The sequence below is a fragment of the Rhinoderma darwinii genome, chromosome 7, assembly GCF_050947455.1.
Source record: "Rhinoderma darwinii isolate aRhiDar2 chromosome 7, aRhiDar2.hap1, whole genome shotgun sequence".
Taxonomy (NCBI): Eukaryota; Metazoa; Chordata; class Amphibia; order Anura; family Rhinodermatidae; genus Rhinoderma; species Rhinoderma darwinii.
This window is the reverse complement of record NC_134693.1, coordinates 64,172,576-64,188,466: the sequence shown is the minus strand read 5'-3', so window position 1 is coordinate 64,188,466 and position 15,891 is coordinate 64,172,576. Positions and strand designations below refer to the sequence as shown.

The following is a 15,891-nucleotide window of genomic DNA, read 5'->3' as shown; positions in this document are numbered from 1 at the left end:
GCGATACCACATCACGAGGAGCCTTCACAGGACAGAATAGAAAGCGCTCATGATCACTTTGGGCTATATTACAGGGAACCTGGGGTAATTCTTCTGAACCATATTTAGAGTATACACACAAGATTAAAAAGTTTAAGTACAATACTACATTGACAACAGCCACGCTGCTCCACTTAAGTGTCACCTAATTCACTACTCACTGAATGTACATGGGGAGTGCAAGTGCACCAGGGTCTCCTTCATAAATATTGTTCTTCGGCGGTTAACACTAGCTGTGGCAGATAAGGGCATGTTCACATCATCGTTTGGTTTCCGTTCAACCTTTACGGAACGGAAACAGACAGAAACCAACTGCAAGGGAAGTATTACCATTGAAATCAATGGTAACGGAAGCTATAGTTTCCGTTTGTCCATTCCTCTGACGGAAAGGTTGAACGGAAACCAAACGCTGATGTGAACAGGCCCTAAGTTTTCCAACCGACATGGTGCCAGCTAGATTGGCAACACTGACTGTTCATGCTCAGTGACATTTGACCTGAGAGCAGGCTGGAGGTCTACAGTAATCTTTTTAAATACATAAAGATTTTAACCTTTCTGGACACGCTCATGTTATAAACACAGTAACAACAGCTCATTCAAGTAAAAATGTTTTAATTTTTTTTCAATGTTTGCACTTTTCATAATCGTAGCACCCAGTTAGCAGATCGTATAATAACTTGATCCACAAAAGGGTAAAATGTCTGTAAAGATCAAACACAAAAAAAAAAAAAAGATAGAAAAGTAAATACAATAAATATTTGCCAACCTCAAAAACATTGAAACTTTTATTTCCCCTGTCCACACCACTGGTATGTGAGAAGGGCAGGAGTATTGGTCTGCCAAGTTTAGAACCACCAGTTACATCAGGTAAGAGAAACCCAGTTTAAAGGCTGAAACAAAACAAAATTGAACTTCCAAGTTGACTCAATCCCCATTCCAGGTAGAACCCAATGAATGCTCGCAATTTCCACCCAATGAACACTTGAAATACTTTTGTAGCAAATAACATAGTTGTACAGAAATTCACATGGAGACAAAATACAAAATAATTGGATTCCACGGAGATGTATACATTTTATTCTTACGGTAATCCCTGTGAGTGTTCAAGTTTCAATAAACCTAGCCACCATATCATACCCCAAATTCATAATTACAAAAAAAAAACAAAAAAAAAACCAAAAACATCAGCATACTAAGCCACTGATTTTCAATTCTCGTACAGACACCAGCACATTCCAGCAAGTTTGGTTCTGGTTGCAGTAGTCAAAGTAACACTTTTCTTGCAGAGAATTCGTCAGCATGTAAATGTGCTGTAGGAAATTTTGCTCCAAATAAAAGCTTCAATCCTTCTCTCTCCATGGTACATCTGCAAGGAACATGTATTGGTTCAGGTGTATACAGATTCCAATTTCATTGGGCACTTTAGTGAGGTCGGCTGCTGCTGGACTCGGAGGAATGCCTATTCCGATGGCTGCTGTAACCGTTCGTATAACCATTGGTCTGACGCTTTGTTAAACCACCATTTAAGATATCCTGGATGTGTTGCACAATTAGGTTGATCGCAACTGGAAAAGAGAAAAAGAAAGGTGGTAAGAGTGGAAATCATATCTACTTTGACAGTTCTATAGATTTCTGTTTGTAAACAGGCATATGAAGCAACAAAATAGAAGCAGTAGGGGCAGGTTCACACCTAGGTTGGTCTTTCTGTTCTGCCAAGTCAGAGGAGCAGGACAACGAAGATACTGGAGGTGCCGGTTCCGTTGTATACCAGACACCCCGACAGAACTCATTAAAGTCAATGGGTTCCATCGGGTGCCAGTGGTGTCTGCCATACAACAGAACCAGTGCTTTGTTATTACCGTTGCGCTACTGTTTCCGGTATTTTCGGCATATCAGGCCCTTAAAGTGTAGCTAAACGTTTTACAAACTTGTGACATGTCAGACGTTTGGATTGGTGGGAGTCCGAGCACTGAGACCCCCACCAAACGCTAGAACAAAGCAGCTAAAGTGTTCATGTGAGCGCTCAGCCGCTTCGTGTCTTTTCAGCTTTTTCTGGAAATAAATGTATCGTGTAGGGGCTCATAGACTTTCTATGAGCCCGTACTCCAATACATTCATTTCTGGAAAAAGCCGAAAAGACACGAAGCGGCTGAGCGCTCACACGAACACTTTAGCTGCTTTGTTCTAGCGTTTGGTGGGGGTCTCAGTGCTCGGTCTGCCACCAATCCAAACTTCTGACATGTCATAGTGACACTTTAAGCTTCTCTTACACGGCCTGACATGTCATAGTGACACTTTAAGCTTCTCTTACACGGCCTGACATGGGCTGTGAAAACGAGCAATAAGCAGCAATGTATGGGGACGAGCAAACGTTAGTCCCCATACATTTCCATCACGTCAGCAGCACATCTATTTACACAGGGAGATGTGCTGCCAACAACAATATTTTTTGCTGCATAAACAATATAAATCAGCCGAAGAACAGGGCAATGATCGGTAACGTGCGTTCATATGAACACTAGTTTGCTAGATTGGCTCGTGTAAAACGGCCCTTAGTCCCAAGTTCACACAGAGTTTGACACGGAAACCGCATCAAAAAACGGCTGAAAATGGCTCCCATTGATTTCAATGGGAGGCAGAGGCGTTTTTTCCCCGCGAGCGGTAAAAAATGCTCACGGGAAAAAGCGACATGCCCCATCTTTGGGCGTTTACGCCTCTGACCTCCCATTGACATCAATGGGAGGCAGAGAAAGCGTATTTCGCTGCGTTTTTACCCGTGGCGCTCAATGGGCATGAGCGGAAAAACGCGGCAAACTGCGTGCAGGCAGGTCAAAATCTGCCTCAAAATTCCAAACGGAATTTTGAGGCAGAATTTTCTGCCTGCAAAAAACACTGTGTGAACCCAGCCTTAGGCTTTTTTGGAGGAGCAAAATCTGCCTTTAAATTCTGTTTTGAATTTTCGCAGCGCTTCGCCTGCGGCCACTGAGCGCCGCGGGCATAAAACGCCGCAAAATATGCTGTCTCTGCCTCCCATTGATGTCAATGGGAAGTCAGAGGCGTAAACGCTGCAAGATAGGACAGGTCCCTTCTTTTCCCCGTGAGCCGTTTTTTTCCGCTCGCGGGAAAAAAAACGCGTCTGCCTCCCATTGAAATCAATTTCATTGGCATTTTCAGCCATTTTTTGGCGCGTTCTCAGACGCGTGTGAACTGGGCCTCTGGTTTGTTTTCTTTTGTTAGAACTCTAACAAAAAGTGGGAAATGCGGAAGCGCTTTGCATTTTTATGACATTCCATCCAACACAGACGGCTTCCCCCAGAGTTTTTACACAAGGCTACTTAAGAGGTTTCTTGTGTTTTATCAAAGTATCACTGTCAGAGTCAGATACTTCAGACAAGGCACAATTATTGCTTGACAAGGAGAAATATGAAATAACTGGAATCTTATGGGATGTGGGCTGTAAAGAAACAAAACAAATACCCCGATCTGGTCATATGTCTTAACCCTTTAAAAAGGACACATCCCTGCATTCCAATAGCCATAACTTTCGTATTTTCCCATCGATATAGCACTACGCGGGCTTGTTTTGTGGGATGAGTTGTATTTTTAATGGTACCATTTAATTTACCATACAGTGTACGGACACCTTTATGGGGTGGAAATGGGAAAGAAAAAACATTCCGCCATAATTTTGGGGGGGGGGGGGGGTTTGTTTTTACCGCGTTCATTTTGCGGTAAAAGTAACTTAACCCTTTCACGACCACGGACGAAAATGCACGTCCTGGTCGGCTGCTAGTTCCCGCTCCAGGACGTTCATTTTCGTCAGTATTTAAAACGGTCTCTGTGTAAACACAGAGTGACAGACCCGCGCTGACAGCTGTCCTAGACAGCTGTCACATCAGTCTCGCCGGACAGCGGACCATCGCCGCTGCTTTCGGCAATTAACCCCTTAAGTGCGGCGACGGATTGCCGTCGCCGCATTTAAGTGGTTTAAAGCACATCGGCAACCCCCACGAAGTGATCGTGGGGGCTACCGATGCTTGTCACGGCAATCGGAGGTCAGATAATGACCTCCGGGTTGCCATGTAAGGAAGCCTCGGAGGAACAGCCTCCGGCCGGTCCTCCTCGGCTTCCTGTCAGTGTGACAGTTACGTCACAATGACAGTTGGAGTAGATTACACTACGTGTGTAGTGTAATGTACTCTAGCAGCGATCAAAGCTGCAAGACTAAGTGTCCCCTAGTGGGAAAAGTAAAAAAAAGTATTAAAAATGTTTTTAAAAAAGTGTAAAAATAAAAGTTATAAGTTCTATAAACAAACACTGCTTTTTTTTTCCTATAAGACTTTTATTATAGAAAAAAAATGAACACGTTAAAAAAGTACACATATTTGGTATCACCGCGTTCGTAACGACCCCAACTATAAAACTGTAATGTTATTTTTCCCGCACGATGAACACCCCAAAAAAAAAAAAAAAAAAAAAAAAAAAATCAATAAAAAACTGCGACAGAATCACTATTTTTTGGTCACCACCGCTCCAAGAATAAAAAAAAAAAAAAAAGTGATCAAAAAGTCGCATGTACCCAAAAATAGTACCAATAAAAAAACTTCTATCCGTCCCGCAAAAAAACAAGCACTTACAGCTTTTTTGACTAAAAAATAAAAAAAATTATGGCTCTCAGAATATGGCGACAGAATTATTTTTCTTTTTTATAAATAAGTCATTTTATTGTGCAAACGCTAAAAAAAAAAAAAAAGGACCAAACCTATATACATATGGGGTCGCCGTAACCGTACAAACACACAGAATAAAGTAAAAATGTCACTTATAGCGTACGGTGAGCGCCGCAAAAAGAACCTAAAAAACGGTGTCAGAATTCCTGTTTTTTGCTCAGGATTGCAAAAAATTGAATAAAAAAAGTGATTAAAAAAAAAAAAAAGGAAGTACCCCAAAATGGTACCAATGAAAACGACAGATTGTCCAGCAACAAATAAGCCCTCACACAGCTCCGGTGGTGAAAAAAATAAAAAAGTTCTGGCTTTCAGAATATAACGATGCAAAATGTGCAGAGTGTCCAAAAGTGGATAAGATCGGGCGCCATTTATTCAGTGCAACACCGGGCACATATCTATGAATTATTATTTATCGCATTATTATACCCTCTTATTATGCCCTGATGTTCTCTGCACAGATTACATATGCCCCCACATCATAACTGAAATTCCAGCAAAACCCCAAACAAAACTACCAAGCAAAATCTGCGCTCCAAAAGCAAAATGGCGTCCATCCCCTCTGATCCCTACAGTGTGCCCAAGCAGCAGTTTGCGCTCACACATATATGGCGTCGCCATACCCGAGAGAACCCGCTTAACGTTTTATGAGGTATTTGTCTTCTGTGGCACAACATACTATGCACTAAAATGGCATATGAGTGGAAAATTGCAATTTTCACTTTGAACCATCCGCTGTGCACTAACCCCTTTGCGCACTATGACTTAATTGCCCGTCATGGTGCGGCGGTTGATGTATGGAGCCGGCTCACGTGCTGAGCCCGCTCCATACGCTGCGGGTGTCGGCTGTGTATTACAGCTGACACCCGGGACTAACGGACAGGTACAGGGATCGCTCTGTTACAGAAGCCTGTAAGAATAACAATATACTGCAATACATTAGTATTGCAGTATATTGTACCAGCGATCCAATGATCGCTGGATCAAGTCCCTTAAGGGGATTGATTAATAAAATGTGTAGAAGAATTATAATTAGTAGTGAGAATTTTTTATTTTTTTTTTAAGTAAAAAAAAAACAACACCTTTTCGCATTTTTCTTCTAAAGTAATGTAAAAAAAATGAACAAAATTGGTATCGCTACGTCCGTAAAAGTCCGAACTATTACAATATACCATTATTTAATTTGCACAGTGCACACCTTAAAAAAAAAAATTATAATTGAAACCGCCAAAATCGCTGGGTTTTTTTTTGTCACCTTCGCTCTATAAAAAAATAAAAAAAAATAAAAATTTAATACAACTTTTGAATCACTTTTTATGTACCAAAAAATGGTACCAATAAAAACTGCAGCTCCTCCCGCAAGAAGTAAGCCCTCCCACCGCTCTATTGATGGAAAAATAAAAAAAAGTTATGGCTCTTGGAAAGCGGGGAGTGAAAATCTAAAATAAGAAAGCAAAAAATGGATCAGTCCTGAAAAGGTTAATTCATTTCTAATGAAAAAACGTATGACCACATGTGGGGTATTTCCGTACTCTGGAGAAATTGCTTTATAAAAAATTGTTTTTTTCCTCCTTTATCCCTTGTGAAAATGCAACATTTCAGTGGGAAAAAATTTTGATATTAATTTTCGCACCCTAATTCTAATAAACTCTGCAAAAGACCCGTGGGCTCTAAATGCTCACTAAACCCCTAGAAAAATTCCTTGAAGGTTTTTCCAAAATGGGGTCACTTTTGGTGGGTTTCCACTGTTTTGGTCCCTCCAGTGCATTGCAAATGAGACATGGCACCGAAAACCATTCCAGCAAAATCATAAATCCAAATGGCGCTCCTTCCCTTCTGAGCCCTGCTGTTTGTCCAAACAGCAGTTTATTACCACATATGGGGTATTGTCGTAATCGGGAGACATTGCTTTACAAATGTTGGGGTGCATTTTCTTCGTTATTGCTTGTAAATAATAAAAATTTCTGTGTTTCAGAAAAAAAGTACATTTTAATTTTTACAGACTAATTCCAATATATTTAGCGAAAAACCTGTGTGGTCAAAATGCTAACTATACCCCTAGATAAATACCTTAAGGGGTCTAGTTTTCGAAATGGGGTCGTTTATGGGGAGTTTCTATCGTTCTGGCAGCTCAAAGCTTCTCCAAATGTACAGTGGGGCCTAAAACATTTTCAAGCAAAATAGGAGTCCTGAAAGCCTCCCTTCCTTTGGGGCCCTGCCGTGTGTCCAAACAACGCATTAGGGCCACAATGTGGGTATTTTTGAAAACAGGAGAAACACTGTGATAGATTTTGTGGTGTGTTTCTTCATTCTCATGGTCGCTTTACAAAGAAATTGGTCTTCAAACTGATACTTTTATGAAAAAAAGTGAATTTTTTTTTTCACCTGCTATGTATTACATTTAACAAAAAACTGTGGGGTTAAAATACTTACTATACCCCTAGGTAAATACCTTAATGGGTCTAGTTTTCTAAATGGGGTCATTTGTGGGGGTTTCCATCACTCTGAGACCTATGAGCCTCTGAAAACCTGGCTTGGTGCAGGAAAACAAAAATGTACTTCAAAATTTATAAAATTATTCAATTTGTAAGTCCTCTAAATTGCTGAAAATTTATTTTATTTTTTCAAAAGTGCTGCCAAAATAGAGTAAAGAGATGGAAATATATATTTAATTAAAAAAATTGTACAGTATGTGTGTACATGTGACATATTGCAGTTAAAAAAATAGGGAAAAATGGTAATTTTTACAAAATTTCTTCCATTTTTCTATTTTTTAATTAATTTCCGCAAATTCTATCAGTCTACTTTACCACTAAAATAAAGTACAACATGTGACGAAAAAACAATGTCAGAATTACTTGGATATTCAAAACTTTCACAGAGTTATTCTCTGATAAAGTCAGACATACCAGATTTGACAAATCTGGCTTGGTCATTAAGGTACAAACATGCCTGGTCATTAAGGAGTTAACTTTATTCTCTGGGTCAGAAGGATTTCAGAAATACCAAATACATATTTTTCTTTAGGTTTTACTATTTTTAAAAACATGAATTTGTTAAAAAAATTATATATTTTGTATTGCTATATTTTGAGACCAATAACTTATTTTTCAGTCAATGAAGCAATGTTGGGGCTTTTTGTTGTGAGGAGAGCTGTAGTTTCGGGGATGCATACAACTTTTTGGTGGGAAGCTAGGTGATCAAGAAAAAAAAAAAAGGAAGTTTGTCAGTGAATTTTTTCCCTATGGCATTTTCCCTGCTGGTTAAAGAAGTTATATTTTAACCCCTTCCTGACATCTGCCGTATGTTCCATAAAACAAGTGTTTCGGCTGTATCTTACAGCCGACGCTTGTGTTCCCGCTCATTTAGCCCCTTAAAAGCCGCGGTCAATAGCAACCGCATTTAAAAAAACAAAAAACTGGGGGCAGCCCCTTGTAACATTGCAACGGCCCCACAGCAACGCGCTCTTCGGGTGCCAATGTTTGGCATGCAGCCTGGGGGCCTGATGAAGGCCCTCCCAGGTCTGCCATCTTCATACTTCTATGAAGCCTTGCCTCAGGGCTTCATTGGAGAGGGTTAGTATAACGATATACTGCAATACATTAGTATTAGTATTGCAGTATATCATGCAAGAGATCCACCAATCACTGGTTCAAGTGAAAGAAAAAAAATTACAATATCTCATTATTGAGTCCACATAGTTAACAGCGTAAAAAAAAACAAAAACTTCGCTGTTATTTGGTCTTCATCTCCCACAAACGAATGGACTAAAAAGTGATCAAAAAGTCTGATATACCCAAACATGGTACCAATAGAAACTACAGCTCGCCCCGCAAAACAGGCATTCATACCGCTCATATCGACAGAAAAAAAACAAACCGTTATGGCTCTCAGAATATGGCGACAAAACGGAAATTTTATTTTTAAGGGTATGTACACAAACTCAAAAACGTCTGAAAATACGGAGCCGTTTTCAAGGGAAAACAGCTCCTGATTTTCAGAAGTTTTTGAAGCAGTGTTTGGAGCTTTTTTCGCTAGAGTCCCAAGAAGTGACCTGCACTTTTTCGCTGCCTTTTTTTACGCGTAAGAAAACGCAGCGAAAAACGCTCCATCGGAACAGAACGCCGTTTTCCCATTGAAATCAACGGGCAGATGTTTGGAGGCGTTCTGCTTCCGATTTTTCTGCGGGAAAAACGTCCAAAAATGGGCCGTGTGAACATACCCTAACAGTCATTTATTTTCCTTGTAAAAAGTATTTAAAAAAAGCTATAGTAATTTGGTATTGCCGTAATTTTATCGACCCGCAGAATAAATTCCTATTCCACCCTGATTTTTTTCCAGTTTCCCCACTACATTATATGGTGCAGTAAATGGTACTGTGGAAATGTACAACTCATCCTGCAGAAAACAAGCCCTAGATAAGTCTAGATTGATGATGTAAAGGTGGTGGTGGGGGGGGGGGGGGGGGGGAGGAAAAAAGTTAGTAGATCAGATTTTTAAAGACACGGCAATACAATTCTGATATTTTTTTTTATTGTTTTAAGAGAAAAACGGCCAAAAGTTTATTTTTTATTAAATATTTTTCGTCTTTTTGTCCCCATAGGGGATTTACCTTGCAATCTTTACATCACTCATGCAATACTAAGTGTATTGCCTTTGTCTGTACTCTACTAAAATGCCCTGCCACCAGAAAGGCTTAATAGTAGATCACAGAAGTGAGACCTGGAGGACATTAATAGGCCTCCGGGCTGCCATCGCAACCAATCGGCACCCTGGGATTTCGTTGCAGGTGGGGGCGGGGGAGATCAGGGGACAGAGGGAGCCTGCAACAGCCAGGATCGGAGATAAAACTCTTGATCCCAGCCGTTTAACCACGACAATAAGCGCCCAGGATTGGACTTATTTCCAATCCTGGCCGTTGCAGGCGTCAGCTATATGAAACAGCGGACACCTGCCAGGTATGGTGAGCGCTCAGCTCCTAAGCACGCACAATATTCTAATAGCGCCCATCAGCTGTACCTACGGCGGAGGTCACGAATGGGTTAAAATCAGTATTACAGGAGTTCACCAAGACCGTAAATACAGTTTGAAGAGGAGACAGAACATGCTCACAATTACATGGACAGAAAGGAATGCATATACCAGTGCTGCACATTGATACATGTAGACTGTGCACCATTCTATTTACATGAGTAAAAACAAATCTAATATCTTGTCCTTTTTATACAAACAAGTTTGCTATATGGCAAGTTACTTGGCACATTTTAACATGAAATAAAAGTAATTCCTGCCAAACTCAATTTTACTAGAGGTTTGGTAGCTACATCATGCCTAAATGATAGCGTAGGACTAGACAGATCAAGAGGACCCGGCACATCCATGCATTCCATAGTTTACCGGTTGGTGTGTAGCTTCCCTAGCCAATTGCCACACCAGCTTCTATTTAGAAAAGGGTTCTCTTCATGAGACAACCACTTTAATTGATAACTTGTAACAGTTAGGGCTTGTTTACACGAACGTGTATTACGTCCGTGCAATGCGCGTGATTTTCACGCGTGTTGTACGGACCTATGTTAGCCTATGGGGCAGCGCAGACAGTCCGTGAGTTTTGCGCAGTGTGAGTCCGCTGCGAAAAACTCACGACATGTCCTATATTTGTGCGTTGTTCGCGCATCACGCACCCATTGAAGTCAAGGAGTGCGTGAAAACCACGCATGTCGCATGGAAGCACTTCTGTGGGACAAGCGTGATTCGCGCAACAGCACTGAAAAGGATGAATGAAAACATCCAAATGGAGTGTCATAATGATGGCGGCTGCGCGAAAATCACGCAGCCGCGCATCATATGGTGATGACACACGGAGCTGTTAAGTGCCTTTTGCGCACGCAAAATGCCGCGTTTTTTGCGTGCGCAAAACGCACACTCGTGTAAACCCGGCCTCATGAGAAGAGCTGGGTAAAAAAAAAAAAAAAAAAAAAACAGATCAGCTATACTTCTGTTTGTGCTCGTGTTTCTGATCAAACGGTGCGTGGCACCTGACCCGTTACAGACTCTACGGTTCTTAACAGTGCAGAAGTAGTGATGAGTGGATAAATAAGCTGCATAAAAATCTGCAAAAAAGGCACAATTCACCGGTGGCTGTGAAAATGGTCACGGTACACACATCAAAGGATGCGGCTTAACACTTCTACATTCCAAATTAACCTTTTAGCCTAGAATCACCTCATGCCACTTACCCAGGTTGTCAGCGCCTCTGGGAATGATCACATCAGCATATTTCTTGGTCTATAAAACAATGAAGGACAAACCATAGATTAAAAAGCATTAACAGCTCTCATGCTAGAATTCCATCTGCAGGTTTTCATAAAACACAAAGTAGACAGGACATTTACAATGTAAGACACCTTCAATATTTCTGATGAAACAGACTTAAACGCAATTTAACGTTGGGCATTAGTTGCGCCACCCTCCTACCTGCACGGTTTAAAAAATTATGCAAAAATTTTTTTAACAAAAAGTCAGTCACAGAACAGCCATGCTCTTAATTCTAATGAATGCAGTTTCAAGGCCTCCCAGTGTGAAAGAACTGGAATATCTACACATTGGAAATTCTGCAGCACATTCGAACAAATTTACGGGCGGAAAGTCTGCAATGTATTACAGTATTTTACCAAATCTCATCCACATGCTGGGGAAAAAAAATTCTGAGCAAAAGAACAGCATAAATTGACCTGCGGTGTGGATTAGAAATTGGCAACATTTTATTTAAAGTGCCAGAATTGCTGCGAAATTTGCTGCATATTCTAAAGTTCTTAAAAAAGGAAAAAAAACACACACGACACTTGCTTATCCGGGCTCTCCCATAGCAATGCGTCCCTGCTCCCCCAGCTAGTCTGTGTAGAGACGGACTTCTGTGATGACATTTCATCACGTGACTTTTGCAATCAAAGGCTGCAGCGGTCACATGTGATAAAACGTCACCACAGTAGGCCACCTGTAAAGACTTGGGGGAGCAATGGGAGCGCTAGAAGAGGCAAGTAAAGACTTTTCGCAACAGAAAATCCACTCAAATAATCGCACCAAATTAAGCGTGACTTTTTCACAGCACATCCAACCAGTGTGAGCTTACGCTTACAGGGTGTCCTCCTTTTTCCCTAGATTAGTGAAGTGTGATATTCCTTGACCTGCTGCACATGTTCAGCCTGTTCTCAGATAGGACTCCAAATAAGGAAAAGGCCACATGTTTCGCCCACCAGACCTGCACCTATAGTATGCTGCTCTTAATTAGGGCAGGAAATTTAAAGGGGTTTTCCCCACAATAGATACAATGGTATAGGCCACTGTCACTAGGAGGCGGACACTAGGTAAACAAAAATAAATAAAAACGTGGCTCCGCCCAGTGGGCTATGCCCCCTACTCCTCAGTTTGTACCAAGAGCAGTAAGAGACCAGATAAGACAATACAATATAGGTTTCCAATGAGAAAAGCAACCTCAAGAAGCCCAATAATGTAACAAAGAAATAGGGCAGGACCTGTGTCCCCCAGTGAATTAACAGTATATTTGTACTTGCCAGTAAAGCCCTCTCTCATTGAAGTATTCAATGGGGGACACAGTACCATGGGACGTCCTAAAGCAGTCCCTTTGGGTGGGGAGAAATCATAGCCATGAGAGCAGCCTAAACCACGGCTGCTTGCAACACCATCCAAGCCAAACTAGCATCGGCAGAGGCCAAAGAATAGATCCGGTAAAACCTAGAAAAAAGTATGTAATGAGGGCTAGGTGGCGGATTTACAGACCTGAAGGGCAGAAGCCTGACGTCACACTGTCCAGGTAGAACGAGCAGTGACACGGAAGTGAGGTTCCAGACCCTTAGAGTAGGCCCTTTTAGCGGCCAACCGTATCCAGCTAGTAATGGTGACCTTTGAAGCCGGGCCACACTTTTGAGGGCCTTAGAACAACAAATAGGGAGTCAGACTTCCGGAATGACTTCGTAGCTGCAATGTACACCCGAAGGGCTCAAACGTCATCCAAGCAATGTAAGGCACGTTCACGTGGATGAGAAAGTTCAGGACAAAACGAAGCAAGGACAATGTCCTCATTAAGAAGGAAGGAGGAAACCATCTTACGAAGGAAGGATTGCACCGAACGTACCACCACCTTGTTCCTATGAAAAACCGTGAACGGAGGTTTGCAGGACAAGGCTGCCAGCTCAGAAACTCTACGGATAGAGGTGATCACCACAAGGAAAACTACCTTCCAGAATAAGATCCTGAGAGAAACTTCCTGCAAAGATTTGAAGTGTGCAGCCTGGAGAGCATCAAGGACTAGATTGAGATCCCAAGGTTCCAGAGGAGAAGACCAATAAGGAGGAGCACAATGTGCGACTCCCTGCAAAAAAGTTAATTGGAGCGTGGAAAGCCTGAACACGTTGGAAAATATATAGGGGAAAAACCTGCCCCTTAGGGTAAGAACACACACACACACACAGTGTCCCTGGCGGATATGCTGCGTCAAGCTGCACAGCTTATCAGCCCTGAACCCCGCGGCCCTGTCGGATTTCAGGACTTCCCGACCGTTCAGTGCTCTTCTCTCTGACAGCAAGCATAGTGGGTCCTGACATTTGTCAGGACCCACTAGGCTTCCGTAAATGGCATAGCCGGAGGCAATTGGTTGCTATGGCAACCATCAGTGGCCACGATAATGTTGCGGTATGTCAATGGTGCTTTAACCCCTGAGAAGCCGTGATCGCTATTGGAAACTGCTTCTAAGGGGTTAGTCGGCAGGGACAACGTGATCGGTCTGTGGGGAAGGAGCAGCGGTAACTGCTGTACGAAACAGCAGTTGTCACAGCTCATAAAAGTGCCGGGAGGGGGGGCGGAAATTCCCTTGACCTACTATTCGGTCACGGAGCGCGAACGTTCTACTTAGCGTGACCTAATAGTAGGTCCTGGAGTGGGAAGGGGTTAATCATGATCTGAATGATCGGATCATAGAAACCTTTGAACTTCAAAGCCACGGTTTCAACAGCCATGCCGTCAAACGTAGCCGCGGTAAAGCAGAGTTACCTTGGGAAAGGAAGTCGTGCCACAGAGGAAGCGGCCATGGGGTTTCTGATAACAGGAGCAGGAGATACGCGTACCAAGCTCTGTGAGGCCTGTCTGAGGCCACCAGAAGAGCTGGGATTCCTGCGTCCTTGACCCCTTTTCAGCACACAAGACAGGAGTAAAAAAAATAAAAAACGCACGAACACACGCTATCCTGCCAGACCCCCCCAGTGAAGTAGAAATATTTCCAGTGCTGTATGACTTCTGTACACAGCTCAGTGTACTATGGCGTTCACTACCAGTGATAGAGGGAAGCGTCTGAGGAGAACAGAATAACTTCTCCCTCCAGCCAAAAACGGCAGGGTGGAGAGCGAATGGGAGTGTGAGGGGGTGTGGCCAGCTTGCGGCCTAGCAGAAAACCAAGGGGGGGGCCCTAAATTAATGGCTTGTATTAAAAAAAACAGAAGATAATGCTGAAGTATGTTGGTCAGCGCATAAGTGTTAGAAAAACCATTAGGTTTTAATCATACATACATATAGCCCGCTGACATAGTCAATGCTCCACCGTTACAACAGCTACCGATGGCAGGGACGGGGAAAGAAGGCGTAGGCATAGCCTGTCACCCCTTCAGAAAACGCACATGTAGTGTGGCTGTCAGGCATCCTCAACTGCCGGTGCGGTAATAGGGACTAGGTGACCAAGGTGGGGGAACATTCACGAGAGGTGGGAAGAGAATCCACTGAAAAACTGGGAATTCCTTCCAACCAGCACCCACAGGGGAGTCACCAAGTGGGACTCTTACCTGCAAAATAGGAGAAGGAGAAGGAGAAGGAGAAGAAGAAGGAGAAGAAGAAGGAGAAGAAGAAGGAGAAGAAGAAGGAGAAGGAGAAGAAGGAGAAGGAGAAGAAGAAGAAGGAGAAGAAGAAGAAGACTGCAGATAAGGACTCCATGAACACGTAAAACCTACAAAAGTTCAGAATGGCATGGCTTGACTGCTGCCAAGCTACTTTTCCCTTCCTGTCAGCATAGTGGTAATTCAACTTTGAGTCAATTAGTGGTTTCATAAATGACAGGCAATTTATCCCTAGGTTGTCAACTGGACCAACAACCAATCTTTTCAATAGGGTTGTCTGGCAGCAAAGGCAAAAAACTAGACAAAAGCCAAACCTTTTTCTCTTACTGCCGTATATTTTTAGACAGGTTAAACTCGAAGACGTTTAAAACAGAGGGGACGTCTAATATCTAGCAATTGACAGCCAAGAAGGTACTACTTGTATCAGTACTCATATATTTACACTTCTGTTTAACCCCTTAATGACCGGGCCATTTTGCACGTTAATGACCAAGGATTATTTTTTGTTTTTTCATGGTCTCATTCCAAGAGTCGTAACTTTTTATTACGTCGAAATAGCCGTATAAGGGCTTGTTTTTTGCGGGACGAGTTGTATTTTGTAATTGTACCATTTTTAGATGCTTACAATATATTGATTAACTTTTATTAACTTTATTTTAGGAGAGAATTGAAAATAAGCAGCTATTTCAGCATTAATTTTCACGTTATAAATTTACACCGTTTACTATGCAGCGTAAATAACATGTTCACTTTATTCTATGGGTCGGCACGATTACGGGAATACCAAATATGTAAAGGTTTTATATGTTTTCCTACGTTTGCACAATAAAAACCCTTTTAGAAAAAAATTACTTGTTTTTGCATCGCCGCATTCCAAGAGCATTAACTTTTTTATTTTTCCGTCGATGTGGTCGTCTGTGGGCTTGATTTTTGCGGGCCAATGTGTAGTTTTCATTAATACTATTGTGGGGTACATAGGACTTATAGATTAACTTTTATTTTTTATGGGGGGAATGGGATAAAATAATTTTGCCGTTGTTTTTTGCGTTTTTTTGGACGCCGTTCATCCGGCGGTTTAATTAATGTGTTCATTTTATTGGTCAATTTGTTACTATCACGGGGATGCCATATATGTGTGTTATTTGTTTTGACACTTACTGAATAAAACCACTTTTTGGGCAAAAAAAAAGTAGTTTTATTTGATTTTGACTGTATTTTATTTTTTT

The 15,891-nt window shown here is 41.9% G+C and overlaps 1 protein-coding gene across 2 annotated transcripts in view; it reads right to left on the bottom strand.

Moving 5' to 3' along the window:
* Positions 1 to 634: 634 nt before the first annotated feature.
* The window catches only part of LOC142657210 (uridine-cytidine kinase 2), a 56,074-nt gene continuing 40,817 nt past the window's right edge, over positions 635 to 15,891 (bottom strand). For both annotated transcript variants that reach the window (XM_075832260.1, XM_075832259.1), the window contains exons 6-7: positions 11,003 to 11,051; positions 635 to 1,604 (exon numbers count right to left, since the gene is read on the bottom strand). In XM_075832260.1, coding sequence (XP_075688375.1) covers positions 1,462 to 1,604; positions 11,003 to 11,051 — 192 coding nt within the window. In that variant the 3' untranslated portion in view covers positions 635 to 1,461. The remainder of the gene's footprint in view (positions 1,605 to 11,002; positions 11,052 to 15,891) is intronic.